Source organism: Sminthopsis crassicaudata, chromosome 6 (assembly GCF_048593235.1).
Source record: "Sminthopsis crassicaudata isolate SCR6 chromosome 6, ASM4859323v1, whole genome shotgun sequence".
Taxonomy (NCBI): domain Eukaryota; kingdom Metazoa; phylum Chordata; class Mammalia; order Dasyuromorphia; family Dasyuridae; genus Sminthopsis; species Sminthopsis crassicaudata.
The window spans coordinates 161,307,493-161,322,865 of record NC_133622.1 but is presented as its reverse complement, the minus strand read 5'-3'; the positions used below and the strand labels follow the sequence as shown (position 1 = coordinate 161,322,865).

The following is a 15,373-nucleotide window of genomic DNA, read 5'->3' as shown; positions in this document are numbered from 1 at the left end:
GAAAGATGATGCCTTTTGCAGACATAGGGGAAACAGAGGAGAAATAATTCTGTATTTGACATACTGAGTTTGCAATGTCCCTAAGCCATCTAGTTTGAAATGTCTAATAGGCACATGGTAATGTGGGGATAAAGTTCATTGGAGAAACTGAAGCTGAATCTAGATCTTTGCATCCACTTAGAGAAGAAGATAAAGTTGTGGAAATTGATGAAATTAGCATGAAAAGAGTGTAGAAGTCTAGGCCAGAGTCTTGTGGGCATACACAATTAGGATTCTTGATCTGCAAGATGAATCAGCATATATGCTAGGGAGAGGAGTATAAATAGATTAAGAGAACCTGGAGAATTAATCTTTTGAAAACTAAGAGACAACAGAGTGATCAATGTTATTTGAATGCTTTAGAGACGTAAAGGAGTTTAGGGGTTGAGGAAAAGCTGTTTGATTTGGTAATTAAGAAATCATTGGTAATTTAAATAGAACTGCTTTGTTTTAGGAATGTCAGAAGACAGGTTGAAAAGAGTTGAGAGTGAGAGATAGGAGAAAGGCAGGATGCACTGTGAATATAAACAAGATTTTTTCTGAAGAATTTGACATGCCTCCTTCCAGTTCCCCCCAAAATAGGACAGTAGTTTGAAGGGAGTGAGGAGGGGCTTTTTAAACAGAGGAAGTTTGGCCATGTTTGTAAGCACTCAGAAAGAAAGCAGTTGATAGGGAAAGCCTGGATATTAGAAGAGAGAAGGAAGGGATCAATGCTAAAGTCTGAGGAAAAGGGCAAGATGGGATTCAAAACACATGCAGAGTACATTCATAAGAAGGAGGGAACAGAATGGATAAAAAAGCAGAAGCCAATAGTATATTGCTTAACATATAACACATGGAGTTAAAATAAAGTCCTAAAACAGACAACATCTATGCTGTGTACTGAGTACTGAGGCAAGTTCACTGTTTCATCTATCTGTTTCTTATTTGATAAATTTAAAAACATGATTTTCAGAAGGAGTCCATAGGCTTCACCAGACTGCCAAAGAAGATCTGTGCCACCAAAACAGTTTAAAAGATCTTCTCTATTCCCAGCTTCTCTTCCCCATTCTGCATCCTGCCAGCATTATCAGTTAAGAAACATTTTAGCCAACCTTAAGTAGCTAAAGTAACAGAACAGCTGGTATAATATGTCCATCATATTCCCCCAAAAAGTCTGTCATATTCCCTCAAGTATATACAAAGTCTAGAGTGGGATCATTGGATAAACCTTTTCTGCCATCCTAGTGTGCTCGAGTTCTCCTTAAAGCATGATGAACACACCCAATGTGTTCTTGGCTTAGAAATCAAACACTCTCATCAACCAACTAACACTGGGATGCCACTGGTACACCATAATCTTTCTTTGCATCCTTTCTAATTCACAAAGCTCATCCTGACCACAGAGAAGGAGGGAGGAAAAGAGGTCTAAGGGCCAGACTAATGCCTTTCCTTATTCTTTCTCTTCCATCCCCGGCATACCCTTGGAATTGTTCTGGAAAGCCGTTCTTTCTCCAGCTTCTCAGATTAATCCTATCTTAACTCATTGATGATTTATAGACTAGACCTGAAATATAGCCAAGTTTCCTTCACCTATCTAAATATTATTCTCATGTAATATCATTCTAATTTCAAAACTTTTTAGAACTGATTTAAATATATATGAAAGGTCCATTAACTCAGACTTTTTCTTAGCTTAGTTAATCAATAACAAGGAAGGGGGGGGTGATTTCCAATCCACTTTTATAAAACTAAAAATTGTGAGCCATTAATGGCCTTTGAAGAAGCATTCAGACTTAACTGGAGACAAATCCAAAAGAACTAGTTAGATCAAAAAAGGAATATTTTTTTTTTTAAAAGACAATTTCATCCAAGAAAATTGCTACAGTTTGGCAATCTAACAAAATTTTTCCCTTACAGAATTCTCCAGATGCAGACAATGCTTCAATTTAAGGCAAATTTTATATCTAAACATATAATACTTTCATTCAGTAGGATAGAGAAAGAATAGATCAAAGAATTGGTCATGTAATGCTTATTTTGTTTTTTAAGCTATCAAAGCAATAAATCAGAAAAACTTTACTAAACATAAGAATAGCAATTAGAGCATAAGTAATATTCCAGACAGTTCTTGTAGAAGGCCAGTATTAAATAAGTCCATAAACATGTGAAAGTCCAATCCAGGTATTACTTAAGACCTGCTCTCTCAATGCCAGCCATTCAAACTATTGGCTCTCTTAACAATTTTTGAAAGACATACTTGGAATAAGCCTGATGGAGAATGTATGTGACAGCAACAAGGTATCACAACTGTTATTTACAACTTTATTTTGACAAAAACCTTTGCTATTGATAATTTCTGTTATTGATGACCCTGTTACGATTGCTAGTTAAGGTGAATTGAAATGTCAGAGTATGAACTATGCATTAACCCTGGAAGGTGTTAATGTAACACTAAAGAATATATAAACCAGGGGCGGCTAGGTGGCGCAGTGGATAGAGCACCAGCCCTGAATTCAGGAAGACCAGAGTTCAAATTTGATCTCAGACACTTAACACTTCCTAGCTGTGTGACCTTGGGCAAGTCACTTAACCCCATTTGCCTCAGCAAAACATGCAAACAAAAACAAATATAAAATGTTTAGATATATGACAGGAGAAATTGAAAAGTGAGACCAATCTCAGAAAAAGCTTAACATGTTATAGGAAAATCCCTTTGGCATAAATCAAGGTAAAGGAAGAACAAAACCTGGATGGGATTGAATCCAATCAAATATCCAGTGAGAAATTAGTGTTAATACTACACAAAGTGTTTGCAAAAATGACAAAAGAATGCTATCAAATTTTTTTCCTATGAAGGAAAGGTGGTCTTTTAGATATAGGCAAGTAACATAAAGCTGAACAAAACATAAATCAATATTTCTAATGGGTATGAATGCAAAAGCAGTAAATAATATTTATTTCAATATTATCCATATAATATCCATAAAAATCTAATAAATATTACCCAAGAGAATATACTAACATAATAAAAAGATTATAAAGTGATCAGATGGATTTATAGCCAGTGTTCAGTGTTAGGAAAAGGTTTTTCATGGCAAAAACAAAAATAGTAAAAATTGTGTTATTATGTCAACAAATGTAGGAAAAGCTTTTGACAAATGCAATACTTGTTTCTTTAAGCATTAAAAATCAGGAATAAATGTCTTTCCATTCATTTCCATAACCTTAATTCAGACCTTCATCACTTTTTCCTTTGATTATTAAGTCTCCCAGCCTCAAGTTTCTTCCTAATAACAGCCCTTCTGCTTTGCTTTGAAATTTATAGATTTGACTATTACATATGCCACTCCTTCCCCACTCATTGTGCTCCAGTGTCTCCCTATTAACCTGAAGTATAAACTTCCTTGTTTGATATATCCAGCTTTTAATAACCTGGTCTCTTCTTGCTACTACTAGACATAAATCCAAAGAGATTTTTTAAAGGATAGAAATGACCAATATGTAGAAAAATATTTATAGTATCATGTTTTTAATGTAGTAACAAAGACTGCAAAAAAGTGGGTGTCCATCAATTAGGGAATCACTGAACAAATTATAGTATTTGAATTTAATGGATTATTAAATGGCAAGAAATATGAAAGGAATAGATTTATAGAAATCCGGAAGGACCTATACAAACTGAGAGTGAAGTGAACTGAATCAGGAGAACAATTTTATAGTGACTTCAACTTTGTGAAAAAAGACAAATTTGAAAAACTTAAGAACTCTAACATAATGACCCAACATGACTCCAGAAAACCAACGATTAACCAGGCTTTGAAAAATAAAGTTATTAATATTAAAAAAATAAAAGAGAACAAAAGGATGTTCAAAAGGAGATTACAAGCAGAACATCTCTAGAACTATTGTCATGCTCAAAAAAATAAAAAATTAAAATCCCAAATAGAAAAAAATAATTTGTGTACTCATAATGTTATGAGTTTTGTGTTGTTTTTTTCTTTTATAAAATAAAATTTTATTGACACTTTTTTTTAAATTGCTTTTTATTTTTCAACATAAATACAATGCAAAAATAGTTTTCAACATCTATCCTTGCACAACTTAGTATTCCAAATTTTTCTCCCTACCTCTTCCCTCCCCCAGATAATGAATAATCCAATATAGATTAAACATATCAATTCTTCTGAATATATTTCCACATTTATCAAGCTGCACACACAAAAAAAATTAGATCAAGTGGGGTAGGGAATGGGAGGAAAACAAAAGCAAACAAACAGCAACAAAAAGGTGAAAATATTATACTTTGATCCATATTCAATTTCCATATTTCTCTCTCTGGATGCTGATGGCTCTTTCTATCACAAGTCTATTGGAATTGCCTTGAATTACTTCATTGTTGAAAAGAGCCATCATCAGAGTTGATCAACATATTAGCTTGTTACTCTTGGTTCTACTCACTTCATTTAGCATCAGCTCATGTAAATTTTCCTGGCTTTTCTGAAATCAGCCTACTTGTTATTTCATTTAGAATAACAATAATTCCATCGCCTTCATATACCGTGACTTATTCAGCCATTCCCCAACTGATGGGCATCTACTCAGTTTCCAGTTCCTTGCCAGATAGTATTAAGTTTTTAACAAAACATTTCATTGCCCATAATTATAACAAGTAATTTATATATTATTAGTACTTTCTAATTTAAAGTGATTTAGAAACATAATTAAGTCTTCCATTAGAATTAAATGCATTATGTATACATATATTGTATTTAACATATTTAACATGTATTGGTCAACCTGCCATCTGGGAAAGAGGATGGGGGAAAGGAGGGGAAAAATTGGAACAAAAGATTTTGCATATATCTTGTAAATAAAAAGCTATAATAAAAAAATAACAATTAAGAAAAAGAAAAAAAACTAAATGAATTAAACCTAATTTGCAGATTATTACCCTTTTCCCATCACTAACTTTCATTGTATCTCTTACCATTGTCCAATGGTAAGTGTTGGCTTTGAAGGATGAATTGGGTTCTACATTGCTTTTCAGCAGGTAGCCTGTATTTAAGAATTGTGGTTATGTATCGAACTCATTTCAGTCAACACTAAGCTCCTACTGTATGCCACACACTGTACTAAGTATTTGGTAGCCTATATTTAGCCTCAAGAATAGTTTAGAAACAGATGAATATGTGTCTGAATGTGATGGAAAATACTTTTAGTAAAGGCCAGTGTTTAATGAAGCCTTAATAGGTGGTGGAGGTCTGTTTGCAAAGCAGCTTCCATTTTTTTCTGGGTTAGAATTTTTAATTCATAAAGAAAAGACACTAAAACATGTAAAGCTTTTCCCACTTTGAGATATTTTGACCCCCCCCCAAAAAAAATTGTTATATTCCTAAATGTTTTTTTGCTTTTACAATTTAAAGGACTTTTTCAATATGAGGATTTTTCAAAATCTGAAATTGTTATAATAAACTTATCTTTTAGCAAATACTTGTTTTAAGTACCTGTTCTTTCTCCACCAGCCTTCTCTCCAAAATTAGTGATTCTATCAAGAGATAAATGTAACTTATCATTTATGATCTCAGTGCCATTTGGAGAATAGCAATTAAAAAATAAATTAATCATACATGAATCACCAGTTTTCATATGTGAAATATTAGTTTCTAATGCTTAATATCATTTGATCTTTAATTCACAAGTTACTTCAGAAGCATTTGTTTATTGTTCTGATGAAGTACAGTTTTATTAAAAGAAAATTTTAGTCAAGTGTTAGACCAGCCACATTATATGTCATTATTGAATGATATGTTTATTACCCTTTCAGATTACCATTTACATTTGTGACCAAGGAAGTAGCAGAAGCAACATGTAACTGTCTTCTTGCCCAGGCTGAGCAAGCAGACAAGAAAGGGAAGTCAAAAGCAGCAGCTGAGAGGATGATCCTGGAGGAGTTTGGACGGTGCTTAATGAGAGTTATCAACTCTGCAGGAAAAGCCAAGAGTGACCCTTGTGCCATGAATTGCTAACTCTTGCACAAAAACTGAAAAATGAACAGTGAGGAACACTTAAGGCAAAGGGACACTCAGAGTGAAGTGACTTGACTGCATTGTGAATTCAGTGCTTGTTTTAAAAAAAGCTAGGATTCATAATATTGAAAAAGAAGACATTTTTAATGAGGAATTAGTTCTTTTAAATTAGGTAAATCTACTTAGAACTCTGAATTTGAATTATTCTTGTGTTGTTTTGCTTTTGAATTTATTTGCTTAAGTTTCTTAGAATTAGATTGCCTGTCATTCTGATTCTTTTACCTGAAGAGCATTTATAAATTATCTGTTATTTATGGTGGAAAGCCTTGTATTACTTTATTCAAGTGGAAGTTGAAGAAATGTTGGTGAGAAATACTTATTTGGTTAAAGGCTTGATCTTAGAAAATATATACATGTAAACCAATTCTGAAGAAAAATACTCAAGAAATATTTTGTTACAGAAAAGTCAGTGCTACCTTTTAAAAATCAACTATAGGATGAAAAGTGGAATAATGCCCTTTTGCCACTTTCTAAGTATAAGAAGAAGAATAATCCACAGGCACAGCTTTTAAAATGAATATTATTTTGTTTTTAAAAAGATCTTATAATGTATTAATAAAAATTGTAAGCTAAATATCCGAGGACGGGTAATATATTTCTGTATAATGGGACTGATTAACAAGTGCTCTGAGATTTCTCTAGTTTGTTTTTCAAAGTGGTGGTATAGATTTAAAACAAGAATAAAGGGTCAGAAAGTTTCCTAGATATTAAAATGGAAATACTAGACATGATTAAAAGTAAACATCTGTTAATGTCACAAAGTAATCATATTTATATGTATTTATCAAGTGTGTCTTTTTCTGAGGGTTTGAACGATCTAGATATCAAAGCTGCAAGAACTGGTGAAATCTGAACATTTGTTTTTTTCTCAATGGAAAGAGAACCTTTTGAACAATGATCTGTGAATCGGATTTGATTTACAGAAGCGTGCCTCCTAACAAAGCTATCACAATTTTTTGTTTCTTTTAAAAGATAAAAGTAATATGATATATGTATTTTTTTTATTATCAAAGATGCCAGTACATTGGTAAAGAATCAGAATTACCCAAACCAAATCTATCACTAGGAGATGATAGTATAATGCTTGAAGGTCTTGATTTTTTTCATAGAATTATTAAAAACATGAAAATCATTTTCTGTAACTCAAGAACCTTTTTTTATTTAAGGATTTAAATTCAGTAGAACTCTAGGTTTTATGAAAAAGAAATAACCATGTTGGAATTCAGCCATTTTTTTAGATAGCTTACCTTCTTGGTAATTATTACATGTACATGATTGTTATATTTCCTACAACGGAATTTGTAGCATGTGTGAAGTGCATTACATATATGTGTGAGCATGTCCACTCAACAGGTAGAAGATAGACATTAAATAATCCTTAAGAGGAAAATCCGTTATTCATTAAAGTATCTTCTTTTTCTTATTTGGACTTTCAAAGTAACAGTGCAGTAACTTTAAATGTAGATAGTATAGCTATTCTTAGCACATCAAACTAGTATGTTCAATTAAAATTTGTATAAATGTAATTAGTGTAAGTGGATAAAATAATACCTAATCAAGTTATTTTTTAAAAGATTACAGTAATTTTTGTCTACAACTAAACTTCTGTGTTCATTTTGTACATATTCTGTGTTTAATTCTAATTGCACCTTTGTGATGTGTATTTATATATACTGTATGCAGAAAATGTTTGTGAAATTTGGTTTATAATTGTAGATTATGTATGATGGCATTGTTGAGAATGTTTTTCTTCTAAAGAGTTGAAGGTGCAATCAATTGCTTTTAGTTTCTCTGGTTTTTCAACAAGCTATCAAAAGTATTTTTCCCTCCCCATATAGTACTTCCTAAATGTTTTCCTTTTGTATTTAGCCATTTGCATCAAATCGCTCAACAATATTAATAATCACATTCATTCAATTATTTTAAAAGAATATTTGGGGTGGGCTGAGTATATCATTTTCTAGTTCTATTTACATCCAAAAGTAGAAAAGAATACATTTATATTTACTAGAGCTATTCAGAAAATACACTTTTCTATATTGTAAAAACAAAGCAGCAAGATAAATCATAAGGAAAAATAAACATTTATACTATTCTGTAAAAATTTTTTTGATTTTGCATTTTTCTTTAGTTTCTTTAAAATTACTATATTTTTATTATATCTGGCAATTTAATAAGACAGCTTTAATATATGTAGTTGACATTCATTAAAAATAAAATTGGCTTTTTCTTTTTAGCCCACAAGTCAGAATTTGTCACTTTGCTCAGTTCCTTAAATCAGATTGTTGATTGTGAAAATAATGGTCATTATCTAATTTAGGTTTTTTCCCCCCAACAAAATTTCATAATTTTAGTGTTTTCTAAACTGTGAATAGCCTTAAAGGTACCTTTTTCTTGATGCCCCTTTGTGTCAAGATCTTCTCAATATCTTTATGGTGAAAGAGTTGAGAGAATTTACATTTTTTACATTTTAACATGCCAGAAACTACAAAAGACAAATCACTGCTAAAAGCTTGCATTATTAAGAATTATTTCATATTCACTAAATATACAATTACCTAATAAATTTTATTTTCCTGAACCTTTTCTTCCAATTTCTTTAATTAAAGGAGCAATATATAATTCTGCTTGGGATGATAGATAATGGTTCAAATGATTTTGAGGTGTATATAATAGGGTACTTAGTTCCTAAATTTTTCCCTGAATGATGTATTTTATGAAAACATTTTAAAACTTTTTAGAATTTCATTGCATAATACTGTTAAATGAATTTGATAGCATCATTCTATATATCTTAATTAATTTGGCACTTCAACATTAAACACATCATAATAACTCAATCAAATGCAACTTGGCATGGCATTAAAAAGTCAGTGAAACTGGGTTCAAGTCTTGATTTTTACAGTAATAATCCCTTTTATTTTTTAACCTTGCCAAATCAAGGAAAACCAGTTCCCACATTGCTCATGGACAAAAAACACTTTCAATCTGTATCTAGCTTTTTCATGAGTTCATTAGAATCTTTGTCATTATGATGTCATTTTTATTGTATAAATTGTTCTGGTCCTGCTTATTTCACTTTGAATTAGTTCATACAAAGGTTCCCAGGTTTGTTTGTTTTTTTTAAACTATCCATTTTGTTATTTCTCAAGTACAATGATGTACCATTGTGTCCATACACCATCATTTGCTCAGCCATATGTGGGTATTCCCTCAGTTTCCAATATAGTTTCCTGTTCTTTGCCAATAGGAAAAGAGCTGATAGAAACATTTTCATACATATATGTCCTTTTGCTTTTTCTTTTATTTCTAGGAGGCATACTTTATTAGTGGTATCACTAGGTCAAATAGTATGCATAATTTAATAACTTCTGGGGCATAGATCCATATTGACCAGACCAGTTCACAACTACATTAATAATACATTAATATATCTGTTTTCCATATCTCTTCCAGCATTTGTCATTTATTTGTCAACTTTGCCGGTTCAGGTTTAAATTTAAACCCAGAACTGCTTTAATTGTCTTAATAGTTGCTTCTATTAGTTATTGGAAGAATTTATATATATGTGGCTTATTGATAGTTTGGATTTCTTTTTCAGAAAAACTATGTGTATATGCTTTTGCATATTTATTAATTGGAGAATGGGTCTTATTCTTAAAAATTTGAGTCAGTTCCTTACATATATTGAAAATGAGACCTTTATCAAAGACTTTTTTCCTTTCTAATTTTAGCTGCATTGATTTTGTTTGTGCACTTTTTAGATTTTCCTTTTTCCCATTTTGTCTTCCGTGATCCTGCTTGGTAAAGACCCTTTTTATAATTCTTCAAAAATCATGGAGTAAAGAATTATTTTTCTTGCTATCATACAATTTTGTCAGAAAAAAAAAAATTACATCCCAAAAGCTCAGTACTTGATTCATTGTTTATTCTAAAATTAGCACATAGTTATAACTGTAATCTAAATTTTATCAAGTATAAAATAAAGTAAATTTATTTTCGTAACGTAGTTTCATTTTTTTAAAGATTGCTGTTATTCTTCACTGTCAGGGCTACTACTCATTGGGAAGCCATTGGCAAAAGTTGAGAACTCTCCACACTGCCTTGGGCTCCTCTACTAGGGGTGGGGCTCCAGCATGTGTCATTGCTTGCAAGCCATTTTCCTCACTTTGAAATTAAACTTCTATTTATGTTCTGATTCTCTTTGTCTCTGGCCTGCTTTGTTCTACTACAATTCACCCTCAGGTTAAAGATAGGTTCAGTTCAGTTGACAATTGCCGTTTCAATTCCTTTTTTTTTTAATTTTTGTATTTTTTTTCAAAACACTTTTTAATTCTCTTTTTCAATTCCAAATCTCTCTCCCATACTATTCCCAACCAATAAGACAAGAAAAACATCCTATTAAAATTATAGCTATGTAAAAATATGTAGATATGTAAAATTTCTGCATAAGCCATGTTCAAAAAAAAAGAAAAATATATGCTTTTATTTACATCTGGTGATAGCATTTTTATCATGTTTTTATGCATTTTTTGCTAACTTTAACATTTTTTCAGTTGTAAAATTTTAAAGCTTTTGAGGTCCAAATTCTTTCCCTCCCTTTCTCCTCTCCATCCTCTCTGAGATAGTGAGCAATTTGATATGTTATACATATCATGAGTCCTTTGGAACTGTAGCTGACTAGTGTATTGGTCAGAGTTACTTAGTTTTTCAAAGCTGATTATCTTTACAATATTTATTTTACTGTGTAGGTTATTCTCCTGATTCTGTATACTTCCCATTCTTCCCATTCCCAAACTTACCAGGTTTTTCTGAAACTAGCCTTGTTCATCATTTCTTAGAGCACAATAGCATTCCATCACATTGTTATTATCCCCAGTTAGATGAGAATTTCATCAGTTTCTAATTCTTTGTCATCATACAAAAAATAACTTTGGCTTTTTTTATCCTTTTTTGCTTCAGCTACTTAAAAAAATTTTTTTTTTGCTCTTATTAAAAATACATTTTTTAAACTTCTAATTCTTACTGGCCTTGCCTCCAATCTAGATTTTTTTTTGGAGGTTTTGGCTGTAGATGTTTACCTTCTGATGTTTTCCCAGCTCATTCTGAGGGTCTGCAAATTTTCAATGCTTCTAATGATGAGGTTTAGGTTTTGGGGTTCCCTTTAATAGGGAACCAAATGATAAGGTCTGGATTTAGGGAACCAAAATGAGATTAGGGTTTCTGGTGGTTAGATAGTTAAATAAGGTCTAATGGCAGGTTCGGGGTTCAGGGAGCCAAATGGACAGGTTATGCTCCCCTGTGCCCCCTTGTGATTCGGTGCAAGTTTTGGGGAACTCTCTTCTAGTGGCACAGAGATTCTCTGTAAAGGAATTTATAGACCCGAAAACCTAGACTGATAAAAGAGGTTTATTATAGGGATTGGGAAGTAAGGTTAGAAATCCTGGCAGAGAGGCATAAAGTCTGGATAGGGAAATAGGTGAGGGTAAAGAGAGGATAACACTGGAAAAGAATATTATTCCAGTGGGCAGAGGTGTACTTGCCATAGCATGGCATGTTTGGAACCTCTGCAAAGAGAGGATTTTAGTTTGGCTCTTTTATAATAGGAGCTTTGGCTACAAGCTGAAGAGGACTAGTGGGTGGAATCCCAAGTTGACTATCTACTAGCTGGGTTTCAGCTTAAGCTGGAATTTGAATAGAATGAGTTTCTTGAATAGAGTTGGAATTCTTTTCCTAAGGACTAAAATCAGCCCCATCTAGATAATAGAAGGAAATTGTCTTGTTTCCCTTGGATGGGGTCTCTCACTGAGAAGGAGATTTTCTCCATCAAGGATTTTTAGAATTTCAGGGTCCCTTCTTCACTAAGATGGAATGATCTGGGAAAAATGTCTGTTCACTGTCGTCCTGTGTTGCTTGTCCTTCATTTTCGAAGATGACCAGTGATATCATAGGTGATGTCAACTTTTGAGTGAATTGGATTTAAGTGAGGCAGATTTTTACAAAATCATTACCCTTGCTCTTTTCCAGTCATTCAAGTCCAGTAAAAGGACAAGATGACTAGGCATGGCTCAGGACGAAGTGGATGATGTTGGTGTCCTTGATATCTGACCAAACTCTAATAGCATCACAGCACCTGCTTCAGTGGCCTTCAAGGCCATTGGAACAAATTGTTCTTATCCATCCATTCTTCTGGGAAAATCTTCACATAATTGGAGTAAGCATCCTCCTAATTCATTGATGGGTTTGAGACCTGTCATTTACCCTCAACATGGTTTAGCCAGTCTGCTGATTAGGTTTCTGATACTATCCCCTTTCCATTTCTATTTCCCTTTTTTATCAGCAAAATCAAATTATACATGTGGACTTCATGCAAACCCAAAAATATAGTTCTCAAGAAATCCTTTTACCTTTTTCTGCTTCTCTTGGTTGGAGATCAAACTTTTTGTTTAGATCTGTTTTTTTCCTTAGAAACAAATTAAATTCATCTGTTTCACTAAATGTCCAAGAAAATGCTCAGTTTAGCTGGGTAGTTTATTCTTGGTGGCATTCCAAGTTCTTTTGCCTTTTGGAATATCAGATTCTGGACCCTTCAATCCTTTAATGTGGAGGCAGCCAGATCTTGAGTGACTCTTATTGTGGCACCTCAGTATTTGAATTGTTTTTTCCTGGCTGCTTGTAATATTTTTTCCTTAGTCTGATAGTTCTGAAATTTGGCCACAATATTCTGTGGAGTGTTTTTTTAAGGGTCTTTTTCAGAAGGTGTTCGATAAATTCTTTCAATGCCTATTTTCCCTTCTGGTTCTGTTACTTCTGGGCAGTTCTTTTTGATGATTTCCTGTAAAATAGTATCTAGGCTCTTTTTTTCATCATAATTTTCTGGAAGTCCAATAATCCTCAGATTATCTCTCTTAGATCTATTTTCCAGGTCTGTTGTTTTTCCAAGTAGATACGTAATATTTTTTTCTATTTTTAAATTTTTTTGGTTTTACTTGATTGATTCTTGATGTCTCAAGGAATCATTATTTTCTATTTGTTCAGTTCTGATTTTTAATGTTATTTTCTTCATTAGCTTTTTTTGAATTTGAAATTCCCCAAAGGCTGATTTAAAATCCAACCTGAGCTTTGCACATAAAAAGAACTAAACCTCTTCTCAATGGAAGAGTAATTGATAAATTCCTTAAAACAACAATACACAAGGTAAACCAACAAAACGCTAAGAAGAATTTCTACAACTTTAGTCCATGTGGTTCGTTTATTTCCTTCCTTAGTTTCAGCCACTGGTTTGAACTCTTCCTGTTCTATCTGTAGTAACCTAGCTTTTTCTTCTTTCTCTAGCTCAATCTGTAGTTTAACCTGCAATTCCAGCAACTCTTGCTGTGGCATTTTATACTGTCATACATACGCATTAGCTCTAGGTTGCTCCCTCTCCGAGCTATATTTACTGGGTGTGGGGATAACCTTCTGGGAGCTTGATTACAAGCTTCCTGCTGTTCTTCAGTGGTGATCTTTGTTAAAAGATCTTCCATCTGGCTCTTTAACCTCTTTGTATAAGCATTATGTTCAGCTGTGTCCTTCAGCCTGATCCCAGAGTTACCTGGGTCCATATTAATTCTCTGCCTTCCCTCCTAAGTGGCGTTTCTACCGGATCTTTCAGAATCTTAATTCTGAATATTAAATATTTTCAAAACCTGATAATTCCTGATGCGTCCACGTTGGGCGCCATTTGTAACGTGCTCTCCTGGCAGTTACAATTACTAGTCTGTCCTAGACCCAACAGTGTATCTTTGACCACTGTCCTTTGCAGTGTGAACTCTTTTTGTATATGTCCAATTGAGTTTTTAAAAGACTTGTTTTGCTCTATGGAATTTTTTTCCATTTCATTAATTTTTTTTTTTTCTTTAGTGAGTTATTTTCTTTTTCTAATTCACAAATCCTACTTTCCTGGTAGTTTTTTACCTGTTCCAATTCACATTTAAGGAAGTTGTTACTTTCTTGCATAGCTTCTCTTTCCTTTCCCCATTTTTCTTCTAGCTCTCTTTTAAGGTTTTTAATAGTCTCTTCTAGGAGAGCCTTTTGTGTTGAGGACCAACAATTGTCTGAAGACTGACTGCTATTAGTCTCCTCGGGGTTGAAAACCTGCTCTCTTTCTGTATAGAAGCTATCAATCGTCCTTTTAATTTTTTTACTCATTTTTAAAAGCCTGTAGGGTCTGCTCTCAGGGTCAGAAGGCTACCAGCTTCCTCTGCAAAACAGGGATAGGTATATGGACGGCCTGTCAACCAGCTACAAAGAGTGGCCAGGTGCATGAGTGCTCTGGGAAATAGTTCCCCAAAGGAAATGACTCAGGCCTGCAAGACCAGCCCGGGGGTGCCCTGTGAAGAACCCCACTGTGTGGATTAATGACTGCCCTGAGGCAAGAGGCTGAGCAGTGAAAGTGTCACTATCCTAATCCAAAGCCTGCTGTGGGGCTGTGGATATTCGCAGCTGACCAGCAAATAGCCCTGCACAGACTGGAAGTGTCTCTGCACCAAAAGCACAGTCCGGCTGTGGAAGTTCTGTAGCCCCAGGCTGAGTCCCTCACCCCTCCCCAATGCAGATTAGAGGCTGCCCCAGGCCGCATCCTCCTGCCTTGTAGATTTGCAGCTGCCCTGGCCGTGCTTTAGTGTACAGCTGCACAGTTGTGCTGGTCTATGCTGAGTCACTTCCGGTTTTTTGGGAGGTATCGTTAGATCCTGTTAGGTTCTGGTGTTTTTAGAGTACCCTGTACCTCTGGCTCTAATCTCTCTGCTGGTCCACTGCTTTACAATCAAGGCAAAGTAGTCAGCCTATAGCAGAGTTGTTTCCACTATTCTTCTAGCCACAGAGGCTACCCCTGTCCCTGGTCCACTCAGGATGCCAGTCTTTCCTATCTCCCTGCCTGCCGCTGGTCTCTTCCTGCCCCTCAGAACAAACCTGCTTTGGAGGTCTTCCAGATTATCTTTGGCCGGTAAGTCATTGTACCTTTAATCTTCCTGAATTTCACCAATCAAGAGCTATTTTTGAGGCTGAATTCAAAGATTGGTAAGTGAGGGCATGAGAGGAACTTAAAGAGTCACGTATGCCTTCTCCTCCATTTTGGCTCCCTATTGTGGCATTTCAAGGACAGACTAAGGACAAGTGCTCCTAAAACAAAGCTTTCCAAAAGGGTCTAATCTAGGGGAAAATTTGATTACTATCCCCATAATCTGATCATTTAGTTGCTGATAAGGATGATGAAAGAACCCCGA

At 34.0% G+C, this 15,373-nt stretch overlaps 1 protein-coding gene across 5 annotated transcripts in view; it reads left to right on the top strand.

Annotated features, from left to right (window-relative positions):
- The window catches only part of LIN54 (lin-54 DREAM MuvB core complex component), a 78,061-nt gene extending 69,850 nt beyond the window's left edge, over positions 1-8,211 (top strand). For all 5 annotated transcript variants that reach the window (XM_074275559.1, XM_074275557.1, XM_074275558.1 and 2 more), the window contains one exon: positions 5,846-8,211. In XM_074275559.1, the coding sequence (XP_074131660.1) occupies positions 5,846-6,047 (202 nt within the window). In that variant the 3' untranslated portion in view covers positions 6,048-8,211. The remainder of the gene's footprint in view (positions 1-5,845) is intronic.
- The last annotated feature ends 7,162 nt before the right edge of the window (positions 8,212-15,373 follow it).